This window comes from Oenanthe melanoleuca, chromosome Z, assembly GCF_029582105.1.
Source record: "Oenanthe melanoleuca isolate GR-GAL-2019-014 chromosome Z, OMel1.0, whole genome shotgun sequence".
Taxonomy (NCBI): domain Eukaryota; kingdom Metazoa; phylum Chordata; class Aves; order Passeriformes; family Muscicapidae; genus Oenanthe; species Oenanthe melanoleuca.
In genome coordinates, this window is record NC_079362.1 from 38430993 (window position 1) to 38451525 (window position 20533).

Below are 20533 nucleotides of genomic sequence, written 5' to 3' on the forward strand. Positions count from 1 at the left end.
AAGAATTCTGGTTTAAAAGGTCAGACTGAGTTACTGATGAATAAAAGGTATCTGTGCAAAAAGCTGCATGAAAGTATAAAGAAATAAGTTATATAGTTGTTATATAAGAAATATACATACTAGGAAATTTATGAAAATTATAATCCATTCTTTTGGCTTTTTCCATTCTTGGTTTTACAGAAAGTTATCTGGTCTGTATCAGAATGAGAAATTAGCATGCCTATTTTATTCAAGTCACTACACAGACAAGTATTGATTAAGTTTCACCATTCTGTTTTATAGTGTTTCTATTCAAAACTATGACCAAAAAGTCTCATGAAGAAAGGAAAAATGTAAAACTCATATCCAAAAGTAAAACGGCAGTACTTCACACCTCCAATATGTCTTTGGTAAGACAGGACCCATGACTCCTAAGTTTGAAAAGGTTATGAATCCCAAAAAGCTCTCCTTGATGTTCCTTTGATCCTTGTACTGCCTCGAAATACCGCCTCGCATTTTCAGTTCCAATCACTGCACAGTGAAGTTGCTAAAACAGAACAACACAAGAGAATTCAGAAGTGTTTGCTACAACAGCCCGTCAGAATTTCCTGGCACCCACATTATATACACAGCTTTAGCTAGAACAAGCAGAAATTCCTAAGAGAGGATATTTTGTTTTAATTTCCCTGGCAGATGTTGGTATAATAGATTGTGGGATAATATGAACCTGTTTGGCTTTACTGAATTAAAAAAAATAGAAAAAAATAGAACATTTGAAGACTTCCACTGCATTGTTGTTTATTATCAGACACCTACTATACATATTACTGGCACTCCTCTACATCTTGACAGCTCAGCTTCCACTATACTAAATTATTAGCATTTTTTTTTTCACCTTCCTTTGCACTGCATATTTATTTCTAAGGGAACGCATCCAAGTATAGCCAAAAAAACCCCAACCCTCAGACTAGTAACGACTCTGTTTATTGCTACTTACTCAACTTGAAAAATACAAGTCAATTTGAAAAATAAAAACAAAAAGAAAAACAAAAACAAACAAACAAACAAACAAAAAAAGAAACAAAACAAAACAAAAAAATATTTACAAGTCCTTTCAAGACTTATACATGCTTTCTAGAAATCCAGACAGACAATATCCAGGTCCACTTTTTCTACAAGATCATCAACTCCAAAAATCTCTGCAAAGTAGATCCCCTTCTTTAGGACTTTAGTGAATATAGCTGGTTGTAATCTGTTATTGCTCATTTTCTTAGCCTGAGACTTTCTGTGACTTTTCCTATTGATACTCACTGTTTAAAGGAATTCTCAAAAGTACTTTGCACAAGAGAACAGGAACATCTCTAACCTTTTCTGTGAATGTACATGTAAACAATAAATAAAGTTTAGAGGGTTTTTTGCAATGAACATTCTTTCAAATCTTACTAATGTCCATAGAGCAGTACAGTTTGTGCTCGTGATGTGTTATTAGCTTGCATGTTTTTAGACACTGTTCAATAAATATTGTTTCATGACTTACCATGTGTTATATTTAACTTGCCTTTCGAGTGTATTATTTCACCTACTTCTTTTAATTTTTTCCTCAAGTTCTTCTTCTTTCTTATTTAGAACATTTTTTTCAAAAAGAAATAGAACTCTAACAGCTTTTTTGGCTTTTACAAAACACAAACTTTAAGTGAGATAAAAGTCACTGTTACACTTCCAGAAGCATTTTAATGCAAACCATACACAATACTTAACAGCAGCTCAAGATTTATCTTCCTGAAGATAGATACGTTTTATACTATTGCTCTAGGAAATCAGATGATCTTAGAACCTTATTTTAATTTGTCACTTATTCAGATTTGGGGAGTATAATGACAAACTCTTTACTGCTGCATTTCCCACTCATTCAGTCTCCAACTTCTTTGTAAATAACCCAGCTACAAGTGCTTGGCACTGAAGACTCATAAACAACTTTTCATTTCTATGGACAGAATTTCAAATTTTTAGGTTAATTATTCAAGTCTAATGAAGTCCATATTATATATATATATATATATATATATATACATATATATACACACACAAATATATATATATATATATATATAAAATGCAATGCATTCTTCAGAACAGCTGTATCCCAATGGTTTTCTTCCTTTCTCAAGTTTACATGCCTGTAACATCAGAACTGGAAAAATCAATCATCTAATTTCTTAATTTTCAACTTTTGTTGAGAAAACCAAGTCTATATTTCTCCTAGTTTCTTACTATTCTGTACCCTGCTCTTTGCTGATCATGTTTGAGCTTGCTAATTTTTTGTTTCAATTCTGGTCTCATCAGAAAATAGTTCCTAGGTTATGTGTTCCTCAGACCCCACACTTTTCTTTCTCTGATCTTTGATAATTAAGCCTGTTGTGGTTTAGGAATGATATTCCCCAATTTCATGTTCCCACTGAAATATTACAAATCACAAACCACTTGGCAACTTCTTCTATCCCTTCCCCCTGCAGCTGGCTGAACAGGGTAATTGGAGGCTCAGGGTGAAGATCAGGGGTTGTAAGAACAATTTATCAGAAACAACAATGAAGTAAGAAATGAACAAGAACAGCAACAATATGAATAACGGAGTGTACAAGAGAGGTGAACATTCAATTGTACACCATCTGGAAACCCTCAATAACACCAAACCTCTCCCTCCACCATGCTACACAACCCAGAGGAGCCCACTTCCCCAACTCTCAAAGAATGACAGGAGGTGGTGTGGAATAACTTTCAGGCCATGGCCATACCCCATTCTGGCTACTGTAAAAATTATCCCTACTGTGGCTGTAACCAGGGCAAAGCCTATCGATGCAAGTCAAAAAATCTAGAAAGAGCAAGGCTGAGTCTTCCAGCAAGCAGCATCACTTCATCTTCATAACAGAACCAATGACATTTTCTTTTATACACAAGTTTATAGAATCAGGAAAATTGGAATGCTGCTTGCTTTTTTTTTTTTTCTACAGCATCAGCAGGATTTCTGCTTTACTTTCTCCAGACTTTCATGAGAAAAAGCTGTCTGAATCAGACTGCTGCAGATACTAACTACAACTATCGCAGTTGTACTTTATAAGTTTTCAAATAAAAACAGTTCCCTGTATAACCTGAATAATGTACATTGCATAATTAAACTGTCAATAGTTACAGAAAAATTTGAATACAAATATAATTCAGTTCCATTCTTTAACAACTGCTAAATGATGCACCTTTCTTCAGTAAGTTAAAGTAACATCATATACTATAAACACAAGCTAAACTACAATTTTTCTATAGGCTAGATTAGCTTTCAGTCCCTGAAAAAAAGATTAGCTTTCAGTCCCTGAAACTGGTAGAAGTGCTCCCAATTTAAACAGTTTGTGAGCTTTACCTGTTTATAAACTTGTCGCAAGTACATAATCTCTTCCACAGTTCCCAAGGATATCAATCTAAACACCTTAACAGCTCTGTGTTGGCCAATTCTATAAGCTCTGCAAGAACATGGCATATTAAAAACATTTTAAGAAATGAAAGCTCTTAAGGGTAATAGTAAACAACAAACAAACTAAATATATGAAAGCATTCTAATAAAACAGGACTATTCTAAATCATGCATATGTTGACTGGGTTGTTTTCCTTACCTTTCTGAATATTCCTCAGTAATTAATTTCCTTTTCCTTTACCTTTAGCATTCCATATTTCTCCCCAAGCGTATCCAGTTTAAAAAGCTTTCACCTTGTTTTATATCACAAGAACTGTCTCCCGTCTCTCCAGAAAACACATCCATCCTGCATATCTTATGTTTGCTTGGGGCTTTTTCCCTTTTGTGTCTCTACCTACTTTTGCTCAAAGTATTTTCCTATTTCCATTATACAAGAATTACCACAGGGACTACTTGGAGCAGTCTATTCTTTCCTATGTAATTCACTTTACAAGATACAACATCATAAAAACAGCTAATGAACTGGCAGTGTTCTATTCAAATGCTAAATTCTGAGACTTTTAATAGACTATATTCCACAAAATTCACAGGAGGCTAAAACAATTCATAGTGATGTGATCTAACAAAAATTCTTTAAACATAGTCCCCAATACATGTTTCTGATAGTCCTCATTTTCTGATATACTGCTCTAGAACAGGTGCAACACACACTAGAAATCAGACGCTTAAAACAGAACTGCGTAATTGCATGAGGTAACAGAAACATGTGTATTTCTGCTCAGGAAAATATAGGAATTTATTGAATGTTTAATATTCTTTTATAGTTTATAATATTCTTTGTAGTTTTTTTTTTAATATTCTTTACTTCAGTTGCTAAAAGGTCTGCCTTAGATTCCTAGGGAAATGTCAAAAAGCCTTGAAAGAAAAATCTGTATTACTGGAAGTACTCCAATACCATAGTATCAGAGATAGATGTGAGTGCTAAAAGACACTAATCTCCACAATGGTAAAGTAGAAGAAAACATTAAGAACCTCTGTTTTTCAAAACATCATTTGAACTAAGGTCAACTACAATGTATTCTTCATGAAAAACACAAGAAAAATGTGTTATCTACACACATATTCTAGAGATCACAAAAAATTATAGTAACCACAAGGAGTTTTTGAGATTTTGTTTGACCCACTGCTACAAAAAAGAAATAAAGGAACGCAAATTGCAAAATTTAAGGCTAAAAATAATTACATCAATGCAAAATCTATTTTAGTTGGACTTTTCCTACGGTCTTGTGCATTAATCAGACAATGTAAAATATTTCTTCCTGAGTAAAAGTTTTGGTTGGACAATCAGATTACAGAATGAATGGATCACGCGTGAATGAGTGTTACATGGATGAAGTTTTGTATTTTGAGTGTACCTGTCAATTGCTTGAAGATCATTCGCTGGATTCCATGTAGGATCAAACAGTATAACAACATTGGCACCAACAAAATTAAGACCCAGTCCACCAGCCCTGAAAACAAAAAAATGAAAAACCAGAACTAGATGATAATAAGAAAAAAACTGCAACTAGACTGTCTGTGTTAGGTCCATATTTGCCCATCCTTCCCCAGATTAAAAAAAAATACATTAAAGATACTGAAAACAGTGCAGTACAGCGTTGTGTTACTGTTGCACTAATAACCACCAAGTACTCAAATAATCACTGCCATAAACTGCAGTTTTCTCATGTAAATATTAAGATTGTTACAGACTGTATGAATAGTAGGTCATAACCAACTGCTATAAACTTATTTAGTAAAAATCCCTGTTGTTACTTCATTCCCATTAAGTCCTACACAGGACAACATCCCTAAATACTATAATGAAATTCATAACCAGTTTTATGCCATTTAGCATTATGGAAGCAGGAAAATGACAGACAAAATTTTACTTCCTCTGTATCCAAGTACATTTTGACAATAATGCTATGCAGCTTCCACTAAAATGGTCATAATCTCAGGTAAATCATACTTGTAAGCATTAACAACTAACACAAGTGTATTTGTACAGGAAGTTACTCAGCTGTTAAAAACACAGTTGGCCACAAAGCTGAGTATTAGCAACATTCGTATCAGTCATTAAAAGGAAAAAAGTCAGTCTGAAATTTGTCTGCTCTGCAGGTTAGGAGTCACAGGAGCACAATCTACGTCATCTTACACTCCACAGCTCTAGAGTGTTTTCAGGTAAAATTTGAAAGCCAGATAAGAAATTGAGCATACATCTAACCTGAGGCATCTAACTGCTGAACCTTCCAAAATTGCTCAGAAACTTGGAATTTGGCACGCGCATAGATGAATGATTTTATAGGAGCAAAAGTGAGGAAAATATCACTTCTCATCCAGATGCAGAACAAAGAAATAGTGAGTTTTTTCTGACTGGCTAATTGTCATACAAAAGACACAGGTTCCTCTGCACGCACATTCTAAATACTATGATTAAATAAACTGTTAAAGCAATTATTCACATTGGCATAGACATCACTAATTCCAAGTGTGTTATTTTTCTGAAAGAGGTACTGCAAAATTGAAAAAGTCAATCCCATTTTATTTATCAAGCACCTGGTTTAACAGATTACTTTAAATTTTGCTTGCTTGAAGCAGACAAGAAAGGTAAAGTTTTCAGGTATACGAGTGAATGGAGACAGAAACAAAAAACTTATGGAGTCTCGCCACTTTTTGGTTTTATGGAATTGATGTCAATGTAAAGGCAGTTGTGGCCTTTTCCTTCTAAGTATGATGTCACTTTGGGTTAGTTATACCTGGAAAGGGAGGGAATATGGAAACCTGCCAAAATTAATGGATCTTTCCAGAGGACTCGCATTCTCAAACTGTGAAATACTGAATAACAATATTTGGGTTGGGTTTTTCTTTCAGAGTACATTACGGTATTTTTTGAAATGTAGTGTGTTTCTTTTTAATGTAAAACCCTCTATTTAGTAAGAGTTCAGCCTCTCATCTTTCCAAACCAGCCCTGCAGTTGGACTGAAATATAAGTTAAGATGTAAAAGCAACTGTCTATCAAAATTAACGAAACAGGATACTTAGCTTCATAGTAATTTTACCTTTCAACGTTTTTAGGTATGACCCAAAAATTCAGTTAGTCCAAAGCAGAAAAGAATGGTTCCTATATCCTTCATGGATAGAACAAATGCAGTACTTTGTGCAGTGTGAGTTACATCCTCCATTTTACCTTTAATTTCAACTAGCTGTTAGACATGCAGTAACAGTAAGAGAATTTTTCAGTTCAATATGGCATTTCATGTTCACACTCACTAGTTCTACTAGTGTAACACAAGAAATAAAGTTTGTCTAAAATAAAATTAAAAATCTTTTGTAGATAATGACATAACAATAATGTTTTAATAATAGTGCTTAAAATTGCATCCTCAATCCTACAACAACTGGAAATTTAAAAGTAGGATCCAGAAGACCCCCTTCTTTCTGATCTTAGAAATCCTCATGAAGCAGGAAAGGGGGAGGGAGAAGGTGCCCACATATTTTAAGAAGCTTCAAAACAAAGCAGTAAGTCTATACTTAGTCTCACCTTCTCAAAAAGTAATCCCTCACAAACTCAGCAAGAAAAATGCAGAGTAAACAATTTACTGAACGCTACACAGACATATTGAAACAAACCACAGGTTATATTTTCTTACATTGTAGATACAAGACATATGTTAATTTCCTGAATGCTGTTGAACTCTCTTACAATTCTGATCCTATCTTCTGATTTTGTATTTCCATCAAGTCTTCGGTAATCTAGCCCAGATGCCATGCAGTACTGTTCCAGCACATCGAGCAACTGAGTGGAAAAATGAAGAAAAAAGGAAAAGAAAAAGATACTTAATAGTATATTTTTCATTAAATATGATCACAGGGGCCACATTTATTGAATATATTTTCAGTACACCACCCACTGTTAGTGGGTAAATCTTTGCTGTTTTGCTATCAACATTCATGATTCTCTTTAGCCATGATTCTACAGCACTCAGGGTGATTAATACTGGTCCGCTGTGGTCTGACTCCATCCTCCAAAACTAGCGGCCTGTTTCATCTCTACCTGTCACTCAAACCAACCCAATCAGCAGGCAGTCCATTTAAGCAGCTTCCTCCCATCTTAGCAGGCTACAATTACTTGAAATACAGTAAATGAGCACCACATCCAGCACAGAGCACACAGTCAAGAGCTCAGGGACATGAAGGGAAAGAGACTGCAGTACCAGCAGTCAGTCTGGTACTGGACATCATAAAACTTAGCCTCAGACACATGAGTATTACTGCATCTAAACATTAAACTTGCATTCTTTCTTAAAACCAAAAAAAAAAAGAGGTATTTAAGACTCCTGAACTACCATTCAAATTATTATTTTTAAAAATACTTTCTAGTGCTATTATTACAAATATTAAAATAAAAACGTCAATACTATAGAGGGCACTATTTCAGGAAACACATTATTCCCTAATGAGGAGACCAAGGAGCAAGTACCTTAGAAGTAAAAGGTACACATATGTCTTGCTCCAATTAGATAGTTTTAAGTTCAGATCAACTAGTGTAGGAAGAATTGAAGTTTCATTCCTGGTGATGATTGAAAGTCATTACAATGAGGAAATTTAACAACTTTCAGTGCTAATACAAAGGTTTTACAATACAGTAGTCAAGCCAAGCTGTGACAGTGCTCTAACTCAAGACATACCAGGTGAACTCAGCTATCTGCACCTAAAGCAATACAGCTATTTCAAAAAGCTCTAGGGAAAGCAGAAGAGTGTTACGGTTGTTTTGCTATCACCATTTTCATCATGAGGTAACATAAGGTTTCAACATGCTTGTGGGGTATGGCACACTGTCCTCATAACTACTCCTCACAGTAGAAGCAATAAGGAAATGTGGTTGACAAGGTGTCAACTTTCAGTTTCACACTCCAGAACTTAACTGTTGTAGTTAATTGGTAAAAATCACAGAGAGCTCACCTTTGTGGAAAAGGAGAAAAGAAGAACTTTATCCTTATTTTTTTTGAAGTGATTTAAAAGCTGCTGAAGGACCTGCAAATGAATCACAGCAGAAAAATGAAGAAATTTTTATCTACAGGTCATCTCATTCACACTTACTCATGTTTTCAACTTCCAAATAAGCTACACTGTACTTATTTGCAAAACAAAACATAGCCATAACAAAAATCATTACTAATATAATAAATGGGCCAAAAGTAATGGAGATCCTGGGACTCTGCATTTTTCAAGGATGTACAAGGAAATCGTACTGTGAAAAAGGCAATCAGACCACTAAGAGGTAGATTCAAAAGCTACTTGGGTCGGTGCACCGACTGCAACAAAAAGTTACTTATGTTACATATTAGCTCAGATTCTGAGTTTTTTCATTTCAAAAATGCAAACGTTTATCCTGAAAACTCCAAGGTCTGTTTAAAATTTCTGTCCTACATCTGAGTTCAGAGCTTCTTGGAACTTGTCTTCTTAAAATAATCAGTGAGAAGTATGCCCCTCCCCGCTCCCACTCTCATCTGTTGCTCTGTTTACAGTAGGATCCAGCTTCCCAGACTCTGCACAGACCTTGAAATGCCAATAATCCGCCCACACACAACGTTTTTCTGGTGGGGAAGCAAATAATCCAGAGCCTTGTGTATAATAGTGATACTGTTATTTTTAAAAGAAGCATGTCCACATCTGGCAATGACAGCTCCAGAAGCCATACACAATGGGAAAAGAGGAATTCTCTGTACTATGACTGTAGCTTTTTCCGACTGGGCAATAAATATATTTGAAATTGTATTTATTCACTGATAAATAGATATTCTGTTAATCAAAAGTTATTTCACTATAGGCCTAACACATTTTTGACAATTAAATAATGATGAATGTTTGTATTAACGTTACAATTCTGGACAATATCTAGAACATAAAACGGTAAATATATGTCACTTATGAGCTCCTTAGTAAATGTTAGCTGGCTTGTTACACGTGCAAACAAGGTACAAATGACAGATTTTTTTGTACATGAACATATAAACTAGGATTTATTTTACTGGGGAAAAAATACACAACAGGTAATTTAACAAGAGCTATACTACATTTACATTTTATGTAAAACAGAAGCTACATTCTTTTAAACTAGAGAGAATTGGCTTCTGTGTTATTGTTGTTATTATTAAAGTACAGATCAAATAGTGAATTTCCTGTAGAAGGATAAAAAAATAAATCCACACAATTTGCTTAAATGGAATTATCAATTTCATCCCTATTGCAAATTTAGATATTCTGGCGTAAGAAACAACTCTAACAGGGAAAAGTAATGAATGCTTTTGCACCAAAGAGAAGTAAATATTACACTTGCACATCAGGATATTATCCTGCATAGTTTTAGTCCAAAACACAAATACTTGATAATACCTAAGCAGAAGTCACATGTTCTTTGTAAGAGTCCACATGGATCTAAATATGTTTCCCTACTGCTACACATTGCGAGTCATCTGCATGTGATGAAATTTCACCTCTTGCTTTTGAGAATTTTTTTTCTGTAGAGATGTTCAAGTTAGCCTACAGTTTTTTTAAAGCCTTCAAAGCGAGACCTGCCTGGATCAGAGTTATGTTTAATGGTAGAGGTTATCACAGCTTGCAAAGTGCTCGACGAGACTTCCATTTTCCTACTGAATGATGATATCCCAAACAAAAATAATTTAATCAATACAACAGTTATTCCTAAGAGATTCATATTAAGAACAGTATTCCAAAACCCCACAAACGGATGTCTGTGGAAATGTGTGCCATTAAAAAAAATAAATCTTTAAAAAAAAAATTCAACTGCCCAGACATTTAATAACCCCTTACACTTGGAAAGCTTAAAAAGTCTCTCTGAGAAACAATTTCAACAAAACTGTAGAAATCATCAAACAAGGTAGTCTGAAAGAGAACTACTGCAGGACTATAAAGCTAATCTCACTTGTCTTCTTTTCCAAGCAGTCCCCAATACTTCTGTGTGAACAATCTGAAATCACTGTGTTTCATAACCCATGAACCACTTATCCTTACACTATCTTACATCACAACAACAAAAAAGTGGTTTCCAAACAAAGCAGCACACTCCTTTCATTCAGTTCTCATACAGTCAACTACTTCTATTCAAAAATCTAAGCAGGAAATTCACCTTGTAATAAAAACACATCAGCAAAGCTTGGAAACTATGTTCTACAGTATGTGTCAAAAGGAGGGGATAATTTCACAAAAAAAGCTGAATCTTTTCATCACTGTGTATTACCTACCTCCCCCTGTTACACATATATATTAGTGTCCTCATTGCACCATATTAGGTACACCATCAACGATTGTACATGTTGTACATTTGGACTGTAGGGACTGTTTTTTCCAGGCTCTTGTTGTAATCCAAAATTCAGAACAGAAAACACAGTGTGGCATATTGTTAATGCTAGAGCTTGCAAAACACAGAGAGATGACTGCAGCCAGAGCAACAGGTAGGATACAAACACCACATACAGGCCACTCTTTAACCCTTGGTACAAGCAAATCTAGTTTTACTGGTGGAAGCAATTCATATCCCATAACAGAATGCTTCCCTGTGTGTTTTATCTGTGTTTGGTTGGAAAACAGATACGTTAAGCAGATGGAACCTTTTCAACTCCGAAAAACAGTTACGGCCGCTTAGCTAATAAAGTTCATTAAAAAAAATAACAACTTTTCCCCCTCTCCTGAATATTTTTTTTAAATGCTACAAACTACGCCTTTGCAACTATGCTTATCTACAAAAGAATATACACCTGTACCAAAATTTCTGTGTAGTCTGTACTGAATTATAAGTTAAAAGACTAAGTAATGCTTAGTCAGTCTACACGACCAGATGAAAGTACAAAAGAACTTCACTTAGCTTATAGAATTTACTTACTAAACAGGAAATGCCAAGTACTATAGTGCAACAAGGTTATTAAAAACCTTTTACTAACATTTGTCTCAGTTATTTCCAAAGAAACATGTTAAAAATTTATACAGCCATTTCCAAGCTCTAGTACCAGTTGACTCTTCTGTGATTACTTTCTTATGGTAAGACAACTTTCTAAATTAAATATTTCCTGAATGATTTTACTTTCACAGTATAAAATACAAATAGCTTCCATTTATAATTTAGAATAGAAAACAAAAAGCAAGTCACCACACGACAAAGGTATGAACCAGTTTTTGGCACTGTGAAGTTAAAATTAATGGATCCAAAACCAAGCTTATTTTCAATATTAACTATATAACCCATTATCCTCCTTCCAGGCACAAAGACCACCAAATCATACAATAGTTTGGGTTAAAGATCACTTAGTTTCAAACCATGCCCCCATGGGCAGGGATGACAACAACTAGATTGAAAGCCCCATCCTAACTGCCTTGAACCCTTGCAGGGATGGGGCATCCACAGCTTCTACAGGGAACCTGCTCCTGTGCCTCACTACCCTCACAATGAAGAATTTCTTCCTATTATCCAATCTAAACTTACTCTCTTGCACTTTGAACATGTTATCCCTTATCCTATTTTATCCTTATCCTAAGAAGTTCCTCTCCAGATTTCTTAAGAATTCTTTCATCAGTGAAAGATGGCAATAAGATTACTCAAGAGCCTTCTCTTCTCCAGACTCAGCAACCTCAACTCCCCTCAGCCTTCCCTCACAGACGTTCCACCCATCTAATAATCTTCATGGTCCCCCTCTAGACTTGTTCCAACATGCTCATATACTTTTTGTGCTGAGAAAGCTGCATACAGTACATTGCCAAGAGTGGAGCAGAAGAGGAAAATCACCTCTCTTGCCCTGCTGCCACACGTCCTTTGACGCACTTCAGGACACCTTTGGCTTTTTGCTTATACAGAATAACCCCTTGGCCACACCTGCACCACTCCAGGCACCAATCTCTCACAACTACTGAACAAAATTAACTCTGGCCAGAATTAAGACAGCATCTTACCACAACCTCATTTCGGGTAGTTGTACAGAGTAATAAGCAGGCTCAGGGGAGACCTTTTCTCCAGGCTAAACAATCTCTCTCAGCTGCTTATCATAAACCTGACACTCCAGACCCTTCATCAGCTCCTTTGCCCTTCTCTGGACACACTCCAGCAGCATCTCAGTGTCCTTCTTGCCCAGAGGGGCTCAGACTGGATACAGCACTCAAGGTGTGGCCTCACTAATGCTGAACACATGGGAACAACCACTTCTCTGATCCTCTGGACAAAATTTCTGATACAAGCCAAGATACCACTGGCCATCTTGGCAACCTGCGCAAACTGCTGGCTCATGTCCAGCCACTGTTAACCAGCACCTCCACATCCTTTCTCACCTGGCAGCTTTCCATGCCCACCATCCACACGTGAAGCCAAAATCACTGAAAATTTTAGCATCACAAATTACTCTTATCCAGTCTTTGTCCAAATAAATACTGAATCATGACAGGAGATACTTGCTGTTGTATGATAAACCAAAAGCAAAGTAATTAAAATCCCCTAAACTATTAGGTGTACATTTTCTTATATCCATATAATATACATCACATCTATTACTATTAATAATATTTATTTTTCTTCTAAGGAATAGGTTTACCTTCATTTTTCCACTATATTTTGGATCTGAAATTGTTTCAAAGGCTGCATCTTTGCTTAACTGCACAAAATCTGGAAAACTGGAAAATACCTGGCTGCAAACTCGTTTGATATGTGCTTCCTGGAAGAAAAGCAGAAAGATTGAATAGGTGTTAAAAATCAGAGCTATATTAAGCCATGCAAGGAGTTAAACAGGTTGAAATATTATCTGCCAAAGTATCTCAAACAGAGTTATGTGGTTTTTCATTTAGTCCACTACAAAAATGCTGGATAAAACATATCCTGTGTTTTGCTCTGTTTAATTAAAAAAAAAAAAAAAAAAAGGAGAGAGATTCTTAATCTGAAATCATGGATCCTACTCAAAATTTCTTCTCCCGCCCAGACTTGCTAGTTTCAAAAAATTCTGTTGCCTTGAGGTTTGCATTAGCCAACAGTTGTGCACCAATATTTCTCTTGACCCTCTGGCGTAACAAGCCAGTATGGGAATTACATATTGTTCCACAACAAAAACCGTACAGGAAATGCACTTAAGCTGTTCAAAAGCCACATAAAGCTCCACTGCTAAACTCAGCTCTGAACTTAGACACAACCTCACACTTTAAGTCCACTTCTCCAGAGAGAAAGAAAACATCACATCTCTCACCTAAGAACAGCACATATAAGTGCCTTCAACGTTCAAGGCAAGAAATACTACAAAGAATTAGTTTCTTTAGCAGATGTTGGCAAAATCAATAATTATGCAGAAGACTCTAAGTCACAAAATACTTGTATTCTATTATTTCAGAGGTTATTTAAATATCAAATGTTACTACAACAAAAACTACATATGCAAGACACAAAAAAGCCCACTGAAAACATCTGGGTATATGCTGTGCATAATGTGCTGGACACTAAAAGTAACATTTCTGAAAAAGCAAAACTGCTTTAATGGAACAAACTTCCAAACTTAGCTAGGAGATTCTGATTTCTCTTCCTTGATTGATTTTAAGAGAAAGAGGTAGCACCCCTAAATCCCTTTCCTCCTTCCTGGATTTTAAGGCTCACAAACAAGCTTTTCTAAAACTGCTGTTTGTGGGTCATGTTGCTTGCCATAGTATCAAGATAAGCTAATACTGATCTTTCCTTGAGCAATTTCTTCTAAAACATGTTTCTTGTTATTTAAACAAATTCAGCTCTTAATATAAAGTACTAGAGAAAAAAATTCTAATTATCTATTATCTGTTTATTTGCACAGACATTCCTCTTACAGGCACTCTTCATAAAAGTAACAAAAAAGGGCACTATTAGGAACCATTAAAATTATTCTCCCCACAATCTCTTCCATGTTTGATAACCCTTACTTTCAGATATGAATCAACTAAACAAACAAGTGGTTTTGTACAACATCTTAGTAAGTCATATTCTGTATAACTGAATGGAAAAGGAATTTCACAAAATATATTAATTGCTTTTAGTTAAGACTTATAAAGGAGACCAGTAGCAATTTTTATTTAAGAGTTTTCATTCCCATTCATTTTCCACAAGTCCACTTTTTAGATACTTCTGAAACCAACCTGCAGCTTGCTAGTGTTGTCTGTCTGCAGCAGTGCAGCATGATTTGCAACCTTCTGCAGGATCATTAGATAACTGAAGCGCAATGACTTAATCGTTTCACCATGTGCATTTACCTACAAAAAAACCCCAAACATTATATGCAAATACTACTGAAAATAAGTAAAATTCTCAAATAAATGCTATTCTTACCAGATTTAATGCATTAATAATTCTTAGTACTATAACTGATCCCCAAGAGACGAATAGTGTATTTCTGATAAAACTGAACCAAGATTTGTTTTTCCTGTAGCTTTGTCACCCTATTACTAGAAACATCTTCTCAATAAGAAAAAAGCCCTACAGCTATGTTCATTGCTTGCTAAACATTTCAGGTAGTAACTTCTACAGACAGCACATGGAGATAACCAGGAGCTTTTCAGTAAATAAGATGGTAACTTTACAACTGATTAAGTCAAGTAAGAGCAGTTTAAATGATTTCTTACTTTTCAACTGCTAACTTTACTTTTGTCTCCAGCAAAAGCCTATAAAGCTTTACAAACATCTCAAATAGCAAAATTCTAGCTTCAGACATTCTACAGTAAAACAGCAAGAACCTCACCAGCTATCTTCCTAGTTATGGTTGGATGGTTTGATCAGTGTTTGTTTTCCTTTGCCTTCTCAAGTTACTAAATTTCAGAGTTAACTATGGAATAAGATAGTTGAATAGTCTTATGAACTATCTCAAGGCTTGCCTATCGCTCCTTTGTGAATCAAGTTCAGCAGTATTTCTTTTTTTCTATGAAACACCACTAGAATAAAAAGCCTGCAAAGAGGGCTAGTATCTATGGAATATTAATAAGGAGATTGCTCATAAAGAAAGATGCGGGAAATTGAAGAAGCTATATCATTTGGAATAAAACACAAAACACTACAGAAAGAACCAGAGCAGGGCAGAAAGATAAAAGGCCGAAAAAAACCACGTGACACATGCTTAAAATGTTTAAAAGATGTGCTTAATCTGAGCCCACTGAGAGAGGTAGACAACACAAAGCTAGACTAATCAAGGTTTAAAGAAATCTAGAGAAGACTGAAGAAATCTGCAAAGCTGTTACTCATGGACAAAGTTTGGCTTGTGCTCGGTGGCTCTCTTCTCCCCTCATGAAGCAAGGCAAAGTAAATGTTTAACAGCACAGAAAGGCACAACTGCAGTTAGAACACAATGAACTGCCCAGGCAAACTGCTGAGTTCAGGGTGCCTCCCATCTGCAGCTCCTGCACAAACCATCTAAGGCACCTGGTAGCAGCATGCCTGACATATACTGAACATCTCAATGCAGTACCCTTGCCAATATCAACTAAATCACAGGCGCATTTATTAATACAAAAGGTCTAGAACTTACTGCATATGTAACAATCACCTGCTCAGGGCATACAAAGCAGTTTTACAGTAATCCCAAAGTGCCTAACTCCATCATGTTGGGGATGCAGCTCCCACATTTCCAGTGGGGATTTCCCAAACAGACGGGCTGCAACTAGGCAAACGCTTCAAACAGCTCTTCATCAGCAGAGCGTCCCTGGAGAAATTCAGAAGACTACACCCTAAAATCCAAACAGTGTCAAGTTCTTACTTTGTAACAACAGTTCTTCCTTTTCCGGCCACTGTTGCAGCTACAGGGCTCTCCTGCTCTTAACACCAAGGTTACATCATCCGTCTCTAGCACAGCCTGGTACACCGCTTTCTGGAATTCAGTTAGGGAACAAAACACCATCTGCCAAAGAGAAAACACAAGAAGCATTATCACGTGAAGCACACAATGAAAGGCAAAAAAGCCCCACCGCATCAAAAAACACAAATCACAGATCACTAAAAATAAGGTAGAAATAAATACTACACTTGCTCAAATAGTTACAGGAAATTATTCTACCAAATGAAAAAAAAAAAGTGGACCTTGACACCAAAGGGCATGAAACTATAGCCAAAATGTATGCATACTTATTTTATTCCACCCCAAAACTCTACAAAGTATATCAATATTATTCTATAAGAACGTGCTGCTATTTTGCTCAAAAGCTTTAAATATTACTTCTGTGAAGGAATAGGACGAGGAAGGAAAAGTGAGAGAAGTAAATGCATAATGTTAATTACAGATTTCTCTCTGTTTTTCAAGGTGCTTAATTTGCCCTTTCTTTCCCCTTTTTAGGCATTAGCTGTTGTAGGGCACTACTGCAAGGGGGACAAACAGAATAAACAATGAGAATGCAAGGATCTATACAGTGCTATGGCCAAAACTCTGATCCCTCTTCTTAAAGACCATGGGTGGCATCTCCATGACATCTTTAGTCTTAAGCAGCAGGAGACAGAAATCCCAAGATCATTCCTTAACCTACGCTATCCACATAGTAGCAGCACCACGCTGAGCTATAACAATACAGCAGTAACTTGAACATATACTCACATTAACAAGATAATGAAAAGAATAAAACCTGCTAGATTCAGAAAAGAGACTGAGTCGTGTTTGTGTTAATCTTTCCTTCAGAAGACAGCCTAGATGACATTATTATAAACTAAGGATGAAGAAAAAATACCGAATTTTGAAAATAAAACCAGCTGCAAATTTACGTATTTGTCAACTCAGAAGAAAAGATGTAGCAGAACTCTTAGCTATATCAATACAGTATTATCACTTCTTATAATATTTACAATTGCATCAGATGAACAGGATTACAGATCTGTCACAGAATCAGCTTGTCTTAGATTTTTCACTTATTTCAGGATTGAAAATGAGGGAGTTAAAAGCACAGTGCTCCATACACAAAGTGTCAAGATGCAAATTCAGAAGTTCTGCATAGAATTTCAAGAAATTTACATATATTGCTTCAGGCTTGCAGAGATAAGGACAAAAACACACATAAAACAGATGTGTAAATCACCAGTCAGAAGAGTAGCTGAGCATTTTCATGCTTGATTAACTCCATTTCAATGTGCAATCATTGTAATTATGTGAACAAAGCACACTACTTCAAGTGCACTTTTTCCAAGGCTATGGATTCTTCTTAAGTTAATAAGATGAAGAGAAAACCATAAACTACAGACATGATGCGAGAGAGAAAAAACAGCAAGAAAACAAAAAAAAAAGAGATACATTCATTAGCATTGTATTTGAAATGTGAAGGCACTCTTACTCGATCTTCCTTTTTTGGCAACTGATCACTGATAAGCGCTTTGGTACGTCTCAGAAACCAGCCAGACATTTTTCTTGCTAGCTTCATCATGGCCTTACGACCTGTTGCTAGCTCTCTTTTAGTTGCAGTGTGCCTCTGGCCATGCTCCACTGGATCAGAAAATTTCTTCTTGAAATGTACTCTGCTACCTAAAAGTCCTGGTACAGCCCTATTAAAAAACAAAAGGGGATGGGGGATTGATTCACTGATTTAAAGTATACCATAATTTTTTTTTCTGGCTAACAGCAAGACCTTTTAAAGCAGCAGTCATTAGAGAAACTACTAAAAATTACAAGAAGTACAAATAGAAACATATACTATTCTAAGACATGCCATTTTTCATCTGTTTTCTGTGATTCTCAAATGATAAAACATATCCCTTAGGAAAAGGGTTGCAATCTCAAAAAAAAAAGTTTAGCAGAACAACAGAAATCACAAGTATACAGAGCCTCTAAACTACAATGCTGCTAGTGTTGAGGAGCCAAAACTGGAAGCTAAGCAGTCATGTTTTCAAATTTTACTGATTTTACAAAAACAAAATATGCAGATACTATAATTAACTAAATAAAATACTGAGAAACTCAATAGTAAAAAGAATTTAGTAATTGTTGGCACCCTTACACGTTGGAACAATTTACTAATAATATCAGCATAGTTTTAATGAACCAGATGCAACACTAAGCTTAAAACATTCCTCCAGCAATTTTTGTTCTCTATATCCTTTTGTTTAAAGTATGTTTTCTTTGTTCTTCCTCTGCAAAGCATTCCCAGGAGGTTTAGATTTGTATCTATGGTCAATTGCACCTCTCCATGACCATTAAAAGCTTTTCTGGCTATTACTTTTCAAATATGAGCACTTGTGCATTTTGAAAATAAAAGTAAAATATTATTACTTTTATCTTCTAAATAGGTCAGAATGACCTGCACATACTGGACAGAACAAAGGCCCTATGTTGGTCAAGGCTGTGTAATGATTCCCTATCTACTGGGTGAAGGAAGAAAAAAAGAGTGTCCTTAGGAAAAAAAAAAAACAAAAAAAACCAAAAAAAAGGTAATATGGGAGGTGGAGGAAGAATAATTTTAACTACTTCCCAAATTCCCCAAAGAAGCCACCTGGGATGAACTCCAAATGTATTAAGTAACCATAAAATACCAGGAGCTTACCTTGCTAGAAAGTTATATTCTCAAAAAAAACCTAGGTGTTTGAGGTTGAGAGTTGTGTGTTGTTGTTATTTTATTACACAGATGGGTCCATATCACCCAGTCCTGTCGCAAACTCACTGCACAGTTAACACACGAAAGTGTTTAAGCATAAAAGAAAATATTTTATTTACCAGTCCATAACACACCAAAGTTCCTTCATATTGTTTTGAAGAATGGTTCCAGTAAGACCTATGCGAACACTGCATTTTAATGACTTCATGGTTTGAGTTATTTGAGCCTTTGGATTCTTGATTCTATGTGCTTCATCCACTATCACAGCAGACCACTCTATACTGCAGATCAAAAAAAGATTTCATTAATTTACATTACTTGTCCCATAATCCCTCATACAAAAAGTGAAATCAGCCACACAAATAGCTGTGATGGCACTATAACACATCATTACTGATTTCCCTAGTTTCCCCTCCATTTCTTTGTATTGTTTTATAGTAAAATTCAATTAGGAGAGTCGAACATAACGGCTAAACTGTATCACCAAATAAATTAGCTACTGTTACCTGTATCAAAAGCTTCCTGCGAAGAAAGCATCTTTCAATCTGTAGACCAATGAATCCACCACATCCCACTAAAATTAACTCCATAATTAAGATTTACAAAAAATAAGCAAGTGCCTGAAAGTAAACTACTTAAATACGCTTAAAATACATATGTTTCATTTTCCCAACAAAAATTATCCCACTGAACTGAAAACATTTCAATCTGCATGGCGTTCTACAAGAAAGTATCACTCAAAAGTATCTATACAATACCAGTATAGCAGAGGAATTTCAATACTTTGGGATTGCGATGAGAATGAACATATCTATAAGCAGTGACCAAAAGATATTTCAAAGCCAGTTCAAGAATAAAACTTAGGGGTAGAATGACCCATATTCTGTGATAATAATAAAAAACGTCTTCAAGTCCCTAGAAAGAGATTTACTAACTTGTGAGTTCACTTCATATATATGAATATTTCAGCAAACAACTATATCCAGTTTAAAATGCTGCAAAAAGCTGAAACAGACGTGCAGAGATGTTTAGTAGAAAGCCTGTCTCCTGAGCAAGCTGCATTCAGCTCACTAATGAAGGCTGATCTTGGGGCATTTTTGCTACCCACTAAATACGTTTGTTCCTACATTCCCAAAATATGCTAAATATTGGAGTTTCTGAAAAGTCTAACAGATGTTCATATCCTAGCTCCTTCCACTTAAATCTCTCATACTGATCTACATGCATAACTGAGCATATGTATTCTTATTCCTGATAGCTGATTATTTAAGAGCAGCTTTTGAGGCCAACCCATCACTGCAGTAAAGCAAGTCACAAAGCTTCTTCAGGTGTCAAGAGTCAGTCACATCCTCTGCAGAAACAGTTTGGTAAATCTGTGTGCCGAAGAAATGTATTTGCAGGCAGTCACCTGCAAGTAATGTGCAAGTCACATCAGCTCTGCTCCACATGCACCTACTTCCTGACCACAGTCAGATCACAGATCAAGCA

At 35.7% G+C, this 20533-nt stretch overlaps 1 protein-coding gene across 1 annotated transcript in view; it reads right to left on the bottom strand.

Moving 5' to 3' along the window:
* Window positions 1-367: 367 nt before the first annotated feature.
* The window catches only part of LOC130265125 (DNA excision repair protein ERCC-6-like 2), a 30671-nt gene continuing 10505 nt past the window's right edge, over window positions 368-20533 (bottom strand). The window contains exons 5-14 of the mRNA XM_056513954.1: window positions 19165-19326; window positions 17792-17999; window positions 16237-16377; window positions 14630-14743; window positions 13078-13197; window positions 8444-8515; window positions 7132-7277; window positions 4855-4950; window positions 3389-3488; window positions 368-526 (exon numbers count right to left, since the gene is read on the bottom strand). Of these exons, the coding sequence (XP_056369929.1) occupies window positions 368-526; window positions 3389-3488; window positions 4855-4950; window positions 7132-7277; window positions 8444-8515; window positions 13078-13197; window positions 14630-14743; window positions 16237-16377; window positions 17792-17999; window positions 19165-19326 (1318 nt within the window). The remainder of the gene's footprint in view (window positions 527-3388; window positions 3489-4854; window positions 4951-7131; window positions 7278-8443; window positions 8516-13077; window positions 13198-14629; window positions 14744-16236; window positions 16378-17791; window positions 18000-19164; window positions 19327-20533) is intronic.